Raw genomic sequence first — 8,573 nt, 5'->3', positions numbered from 1 at the left:
TAAAGACTTTTGCAAACTTTCTGCAAAGCTCCTACCGTCCACGCTAGAACTTTTTAAAAAGTTTTGTGTAGTTTTCTTCCCTTCAGAGATCTATACAAGCCCCCCTTTTTGTCTCCCCCTCCCCCAAGTTCTCTGTACAAAAATAGTCCCCCCAAAAAGAAGTCCGGAATCTCTCAATAAAAGTTTTCTTCTTGGTGTTGCAGTAGCTGTTGGGTTTTTGTTTTGTCGTGTGTGTGTGTGTGTGTGTGTGTGTGTGTGTGTTTAAGTTCTTTGCAGTTGTCATTGCTGTAGATGGTGGGGAATTTCCCCCCTCCCATCCCGTGGTGCGGTGGGCCCCTTTCTCTATGCCATACAGTCTCTTTGTGTCTTTTTTTTTTTCCTTTTCCTTAAAAAAAAAATGTTCCTGTCCTGCTGGGCTCCGGGGCTCACATGTGAGACAGGGGCAGCGTGCCGTTGATGGCCGTGCCCGGCACCGGCGCGCCCTGGTAGTGCTGGGACATGTGAAGTCTGCTGGGCGCCGAGGTATCGGGCACCTCGGCGCCGGGCAGGTACATGCTGATCATGTCCCGAAGGTCCCCGGCCTGGCAGGGCGCCCTGGAGTGAGACGACGAGGTGACCACGGGGGGGCTGGAGCTGGCCTCTGACTTGACCACGGAGCCCATGGAGCCCAGGGCCATGGCGCCGCCGCCGCCTCCGCCAGCGCCGCCACCGGGGGCGGCCTGCTGCGAGTACGCCATGCTGCTGTAGGTGGGCGAGCCGTTCATGTAAGTCTGCGAGCTCGTCATGGAGTTGTACTGCAGGGCACTCACGTCGTAGCGGTGCATGGGCTGCATCTGGGCGGCCGCGGCCGCGGCGGCCGCTGCCGCCGCCGCGTTGTGCGCGTTGAGCCCCGGGTGCTGCGGATAGCCCAGCTGCTCCTGCATCATGCCGTAGCCGCCGTTGCTCCAGCCGTTCATGTGCGCGTAGCTGTCCATGCGCTGGTTGACTCCGCCGCCCAGGCCACCGGCCCCGACGCCGACGCCGCCGCCCATGCTGTTGCCGCCGGGAGCCAGCAGGCCGCCGGGCAGCGTGTATTTGTCCTTCTTGAGCAGCGTCTTGGTTTTCCGGCGCGGCCGGTACTTGTAGTCCGGGTGTTCCTTCATGTGCAAGGCGCGCAGCCGCTTGGCCTCGTCGATGAAGGGCCGCTTCTCGGCCTCAGACAGCAGCTTCCACTCGGCTCCCAGACGCTTGCTGATCTCCGAGTTGTGCATCTTGGGGTTCTCCTGGGCCATCTTGCGCCGCTGCCCGCGGGACCACACCATGAAAGCGTTCATGGGCCGCTTTACGCGGTCTGGGCTGTTCTTCTGGTTCGTGCCGCCCGCCGACGTGGAGTTAGGGCCGCCGCCGCCACCGCCGCCGCCGCCGCCGCCGCCGCCGCCCCCCGAAGTTTGCTGCGGGCCGGGAGGCTTGAGGTCGGTCTCCAGCATGTTGTACATCTCGCTGCTCCCTGGATCGCGCTCTCCGCGGGCCCCCGACCTCCCCGGGCCGGCCTCGGGCGTCCCAGACGGGCCGGCGAGACTTTTCGGGGGGCCCAAGGGCGGGGGGAGGGGAGGAGGGGAGGAGGAAAGGGGTGGGGGGGGGTCAGGAGCGCGCGCCTCCAACAAAATAAGATGAGGAGCGATTAAAAACGCAGAGCAAGAAGACGAACTGGAAGCAGGATCAGGAAGAAAAACTCCACTGGCTTCTGCTGCTGCTACTGCGGTCGCCGCCGCCGCCGCCGCTGCCGCCGCCGCTGTTATTATTGTTATTATTATTTGGGCGAAACGCTTCTTTGAGCCTGGGGCTCAAAACTTCTTTCTCTCTCCCCCTCTCTCCCTTCCTCTCTTTCTTTCTCGTTCTCCTTCTCTTCTCGCTTGTTCTCTCTCCTCCGAGTCTTAAAGAGGCAGCAAACTACTTTCCCCCCTTTTGCAAACACTCTCTTCTCCGCCTTGACAACTCCTGAGACTTTTTTGAACAAGTTAATAGACAACCATCCATGTGATGGGGGCTGTCAGGGAATAAATGGGTTTCCCCGGACCAATCAGCGCGCTCGGGCTCCTCCACACAGGACAAGCCTCTCCGGCTGGTTTTGCATGAAAGGGGGCGGGGCCTGCCGCGCCGCGGAGCCTTCCGCGGCCCTGGGGGAGGGGGAGGCGGGTCCCACCGCCAGCCAGCCAGCCACTAAGAAACCTTTGTATCCCTCTCGCTGCAACAGGTCACACCACACGCCTTTTCGGAGGAAGAGGGTAAACAGCATTGTGGCTGCCTTGGGCTTTCCCCCCTTCAAACTTGGTATTGATTTTGGGGAGTTGAGGATTGGGTGAAGGAGGAGACTGAGTAGTTATGGGGTGGAGGGGCCACTTAATGCAAATCTTCCGTCAGTATTTAAAAAAAAAGGGGGTTATAGAGATTTGGTGTACCCACCTTTTTTCTTTCTCCTCCAGTTGGCACTTTCCCCAGAACTACCGACAGAATTAGCTGCAAGGCCCACCGGGCTACAGGTTCCCCTTCTCCATCATCCCCATCCCCATTCCAAGGTCCAATTTGTCCCTCTAGCTTGCTTTCTCCCTGTTTTTTTTTTTCATCTCCCTGTGTTTTCTGCAAAGGAGCTGGGAAAGTAGTAGTCCCAAGACCATCTTCGCTCTCACTTTCTTTCCTTGTTTAGAAAATATTTGTAAGCTCATTCCTGCCAAGTTTCAGGCCAATGAATCCCTCATTGCCGGGACACCACTTTTCTCCCTATATAGGCTTTGTTATTAAGAAATTGTAGGTATCTCACATCTAATTCATTCTCCTCCTGCTCCTTCTCCCCCCCACCCCCTTTCCCTTGGCTATGGCCCCGCCCCGCCCCCACCCGCCCAATCCTTAATCCATTCAAACAGTGAGGAAAAGAAAAAGAAAAAGCCGCAAACCCTAGCCCCATATTCCTCATTCTCCTCCTCTTCTCTTCTCCTTTCTCTTAAGCCTATCAGAAGAATTTCAGTGTGTCCCTTTCAAATGAGGAGTAGCACAACTCTAATAAACGAAGGGGGAGGGAGAGAAGAGAGAGACAGAAAGAAGGAAACAGGAGGAGAAGGGAGGAGGAAGAAAGGAGTTAGATTAACATTTCTTCAGTTCAGACCCAGAGAACTGGGATCAGACTGAACACAACTCCCAAGTTCTAACGTGCTATGGTTTTTAAACACCTCAAACACAGTTCCCACAACCCAAACTTTATCACCCTTTCCCTTTGTCGTGTCACTCACTCCCCCAAAGTCTGCACCACACTCTCCCTCTTCTTTTGGCTCAGCACTACCCTTGGGACTGGGCTTCCCGGGGCCGAGAGGTCAGGGTGGGGTGAGGTCTGCCAGACCCATCCAGGGTCAGGGGAGGGGAGGCAAGGGAGCAGGCTGTGGACAAAAAACCTGGAAGGGGGAGGGGAGGAAGGAGTGGAGAAGAGATAGGACGAGAAGTGGGGGGGGGGGTCCTGTGGGAGGGGGTATTGGACTGGAGGGTCTCGGGAATCTTGCTCGCAGAAGACCCAGGAGGGTAATTTTAGCCTCTCTCCCATTGTCCCGATGTAAAGATTTCAATAGGTGGGAGCTCAATGCGTAGAGAAATGGGAGCACGTCCGTTACAAATAGGTAGTTTTGTTTCTCTTGTTGTCACTACACGCAGGCAAACAAAGCCCGGTCTAAGTTTCCTTCCACTCTCTTGTTGGGATCTTTGTGGCTAAAATGCACTTGACTACAAAGGAAAAAAAGAAGCAGCAACCTCATGCTATTTGTGGCTTATAAAGGACTTAAACCATCAGGGTTATTTATTTTTTTCTCCTTTAACACTCTACCCAACCCAACCCCCTCCGTCGCCCGGCCTTCACTTGTAGGCAAATGCACCGATCGCTACCTCCCGGCCCCGTTCCATCTATTGCATTAATTCACTCAGCAAAAGTCCAAATTACTGGGAAGGAAGAGAAGTCGTGGCTCCCTCCCTTCGTTACCCCCACCCCTGCCCCCGCCGCGTTCGCTTCTGTCTTAAACTATCTTGGACAACTGGGGGGGGGGGGTGGCGTAAGTCAAGAAATCGGTGTGTGGGGGGCACTTTCAGAATTCCTCTAAATTCAGTCCCCCATTCCTTCAAGGAAAGTGTGGGGGGTACTCCCTACTTATTTTCTAAAGTTTGGGTTTTAGTTACAAGCTTAGGGCTCCTTTGAAAGGGGGAGGGGGACGTGGGACCCCCCCAGGACTGTCAGCTTTAAAATGAAATGAGTGGTACTTAAACGCGCCCAGAGACCAGGCAAAGGAGCACCAGAGGAATGATTGGGGCTGCTGGGGGCGGGGGGGGGGTGGGGACCGGGGCCACGGGGAGGGGCAACGGGAGCCCAGAACTGGAGCTAGAGCCCAGCCGGAGGTGGCCACCACCAGCTTTTCTGCGCCACGGGTTTCAGGGACGGGGTTGGTGCGCCCCCTACTGGCGCAAGTTTCCCCCAAGAATCGCGCTTTTTATTTTAAAAAGAAAAACGTTAGGAAATCTTCATCTTCGCCCTAGAGAAGGAGGGATGGGTGGGGTGGTGAGAAGCAAAATTAATTACAAGTAATTTTATCAACAGATTGGTGTGTGTCCCTCAGAGGCGTGTGAGAGTCTGATTCAATTTACTCAACTACTTAACGCCCATCTAATCCTTGGGCTAAAACTAGGGAGGGTGAAAATTAGGGGCACCTCTTCTCCTGGCTGTGTGCGCTAGATCACCTCATCCCTCCCCTAACCCTGGGTCCTTTCTCCCCCTCCCTCCTCTAGTTTCGCATATTAATTAAGTTTGGGCCGCAGGTAGGTTGCCATAGTGGGAGTGGCCATGGGTGGGGTTGGTTTATTGCAAGAAATTGATAACTGGTGCCGGTGGGGACCCGAAAACATTGGTCCGGGCTTCTCGTGATGGGCACTAGGGAGTTGGGGCAGCAGGGAGGATTTGCTCGCTCCACTGAGGCAGCCGGAAGATTCCTTCCCACCCCCACCTCCGATAACCAGATGCATGCATTTATGTCTGAACTCTATAATAATGCATTTAAGAGGTGAAAGGGGCTGGCTTGGGCCTCAGCTAATTGCGTTGATCACATAAATGAGCGGGGGGGGGGGGGGGAAATGCGTCACAATTGGGTCCTCATTGGCTGCATTTATTTTCAGCTTTGTTTTAATTAAGCGCGTTTGACTTATCCGCGCAGTACAACTAACAGTCGCTGGCATTCAGGCGTGAGAATAACGTGCTGGGGAAAATCAGGAGCTACTAAGGGCTCGGAAACCCCCTTTCCCCTTAGACTTCTGACGACGTGTGTATTTACAAAATCGAATCCCTGGCCACAGCTTTGCAACCCACGGCCATCACTCAGCCCTAAATACTCCTAACCTCCAACCCCAAACGCTAGAGCAAGCGCCCCGGTCCCACAGTCCTTCCTATTAGCCTACTGCATCGCTAATAACCACCCTCCATGCACTCCTCAGGAAGAGAATGAGACTTAGGACAGGGCTCTTCATTCAGGGATTCTTTAACATGTTTTCTTTGGTGTAATTTATGGAAACGGAAAAGTGTTTATAGGAAACAGGATAGAAATATCCCTTTCCCTCTTTCCCTCCCTTCCCTCCCTTCCCTCTCCCCCCTCCTTCCTCCCAAAGGACGAGAAATAACTCTTCCACACTTTTATTGATAGATTAGACAGCTTAAAAGGTTAGGGGGGTAGGAGAGGGCGGGGAAGGAGCTGAAGACTCTTGGAATATTTTGCCTTCCTTTGGTTCTGGGACCGGTCATAGGTAAAAGCCCTTTAGAATGCCCCCCGCCCCAAATAATCTTCTGTGGTAAGGGGAAATTTAACTTTTTAATTTTATTTTTTTTCTGCGTGTGTCCACTCCTTTCTCCTGAACCCTCCCCCCAGGAGTAACACATCTAAAGCTAACTATCAAACAATTTCGTTCATCGAAAGAACCGCAGACCTATTTTTTCTCCACAGCGGCAAATAGAGGTTTAACTTGCGGTAATTAGGTGAGAACTAGCCTAGCATCTTACTATTATGATGCTCGTTAACAGACGCTTCGTTTCTGCATCTGCATCTGAGAGCGCTCCCCTCCACTCTTAATCTTCTTATGGAAATGAAGGCGAGCTGCAGGGAACCCGCAGTCTTGGAGAATGTCCTTGTTAACTGGAATTTCTCAGCATTGCTAATTAGCAGAGTTTGACGACCACCAGTATTGGGGGAGAGCTCTGTTTAACGACGCGCAAACCCTTCCGAGGAAGAGCAGACTAATTTTATTTTGTAATTAAAATCTGAAAGGGGCCCTATTTGACAGTGAGGGCCAGGAGAGTTTTATCTCTCGGCGAAATAATCATTGGCTTGATAACTCAATTTTCGCAGAAATGTCAGCTGGAGCCTCCAAAAGTTTTAATTTGAGAGAGAGAGAGAGAGAGAGAGAGAGAGAGAGAGAGAGAGAGAGAGACCCGGAGAGGGTAGACAAAATGTCCTGAACCTGGAAATAGATTGAGGGTAGGAGTGAAAAGTAACTTAGCCAGATCAAGTCCTCCCCTCCACCCCACCCCTTCTTGAGTAAGGATTGTTTCACTCTTTATATTTTTATCTCCAGCACCTAGAACAGTGCCTGGCACTGTAGGTTTTTAATAAATGTTTGTTGATTTATTGATTTCCCCCCCTCCCCGCCCCCCACCTCATTCCCCAGCCCAGCAACTGAAAATCACTAGTAACCTAGTTCGGGACGACTGACAGAAGCAGCGGACCCCAGATTTTTTTTCTTTTTTTTTTTAGGAGAAGGGGGATAAAAAGAACAATACTAGTATTCAGGCCAGGCCCGGGGCTATTTGGGTGGATAGAGTTGGTTCATATCTTTCCCCTTAATATATGAGGACTGAAATATTACAAAAGAACCACACAGGCCTGACTTGTTTTCCTTTTTAAAGATGGTTTGTTACTGCTGCTTTTTTGGTCTTTGTCTTTGTATGTTTTAAAATCACAAAAAAAGAGGCGCACTCCCATTTGGGATGTTCTAAAGTATTGCAGCATGGCCACGAAATTGAGACAGGCAGGGACTCTGGATTTATAAAGGCAATACAGATGAATGTCAAGGGACGATCAACTATCATTCCTTCAACTCCGAGGCACATTCCTCCCCCAAACAAGTCGTCGGTCGGCCTACAGTAGGAGAATATGCAAAGTCCCAGGCAACGACGGACTCGGAATTTACTTTTATCGAACTTTATTTCCTTCAGACCCCAAAGACGAATTCAGATTTACATAGGCCACTCTGCAAAATAATTGAGGCTGCTCCCTAACGCCCCCTCCCATTAAATTTTTTCCTAACTTCTCAGATTTGGGATGAGGAGAGTAATTCAAACACGCCATTACGTTGAGTGACCTGTGAACACCTTCTCACTTCCCTAAAATACTCCAGGAGAGTTGGAGCTAGGAGTGTGTGTGTCTTCGCCTACTTAAAACTGCTTAATCATCTTTTTCCCCCTCCCTCGCGTCTGTTCCTTAAGCATCTTGCTTTTAATTTGCAGAAGTGTCTTTGCCCACAAAACGAACAAATACTTTCTCAGCCTAGACCCAATTTCACTCAATCATTTCCCTCAAGAGCTCTAAGGACCCTTGAAGACGTTCATTCTCGCTCTGCATTCTCCCGCCCGCCTTCCTTTTTTCTCTTTTATCTTAATTCTCTCTGAAGAAATAAAAACATTTTTTTTTCAAAAGACTCGGAGTGCCAAAACACAAGTATATTGAGGCCCTTTAGGTTGTCGTTTCAGATGGTGGAGACACTAGTAAATTCGGGTCCTCTTGTGTGTTGGTGCACCCGAGATCCCAACGTAAAGAGAGATACCACCGACGGATATGTGTCTACATCTGCAAGCACTGCAGACATTGCAAACATTCCCACACCCAGCACACACACACCTACACTGTCACCCCTCTACCTTCCTACTCCTGTTCCCACTCCAGAACCTGCAAGCAGTTTCAGGGGAACGAATTTGGCCCCACTTCATCACAAAAGCTGATGTCCATGGAAATGTTAGTTTGCTTATTAAAGCGAGCGGGTAATTGTTTTTTTAATAGCGACTTCCCCTGAGGGGCCCAATTGAAATGTACAAGGGAGCTGCCTCTAATTGGTTTTCCAGTTTCCTGGAATGTCTCTTCCTTGAGGTTGGTGACTCTGGTCATCACCTACCCCCTCCCCCAAAGTGTGTGTTGGGGGCGGGGGGAGGACCAGGGAGAAGAAAAAAGAAGCAGATCCCTTATCTCTCCCACCCCGCCCTGAAGCCTTCATGGAGTGGCCCTCAAGCACCTGTCGGAGTCCATTTCGAGAAGACCGCGGGTGCGGTGTACTGGAGAGGCCTGGTGGATTGTCCTCTGTCTCGAAAGTATTCCTGCCCGGGTTCCCCGAAGGGACTATAATTGTTTCTAGTTCTCTACTCCAGACTCTTGTTCCAATGGTGGGGAGGGGAGGAAGAGAGCTTGGAAGGCAAGAAAGTAGCATTACTATCCTCTCCCCTCAGCCTAGGGAGCAATGATAGACCGCAACAG

The 8,573-nt window shown here is 51.6% G+C and overlaps 1 protein-coding gene across 1 annotated transcript; it reads right to left on the bottom strand.

Moving 5' to 3' along the window:
* Positions 1–395: 395 nt before the first annotated feature.
* Positions 396–1,478, bottom strand: SOX2 (SRY-box transcription factor 2). Its single transcript, XM_036756888.1, has one exon. The coding sequence runs from the start codon at positions 1,473–1,475 to the stop codon at positions 426–428; it is 1,050 nt and encodes a 349-aa protein (XP_036612783.1). The 5' UTR covers positions 1,476–1,478; the 3' UTR covers positions 396–425.
* Between the last annotated feature and the right edge of the window lie 7,095 nt (positions 1,479–8,573).

Source organism: Trichosurus vulpecula, chromosome 4 (genome assembly GCF_011100635.1).
Source record: "Trichosurus vulpecula isolate mTriVul1 chromosome 4, mTriVul1.pri, whole genome shotgun sequence".
Taxonomy (NCBI): Eukaryota; Metazoa; Chordata; class Mammalia; order Diprotodontia; family Phalangeridae; genus Trichosurus; species Trichosurus vulpecula.
Note: the sequence above shows the minus strand (reverse complement) of the source record. Positions and strands in the feature narration are given on the sequence as shown.

Excerpts from the sequence above, each read along its gene's own strand:
- SOX2 (XM_036756888.1), bottom strand. The coding sequence starts at position 1,475 with ATGTACAACATGCTGGAGACCGACCTCAAGCCTCCCGGCCCGCAGCAA.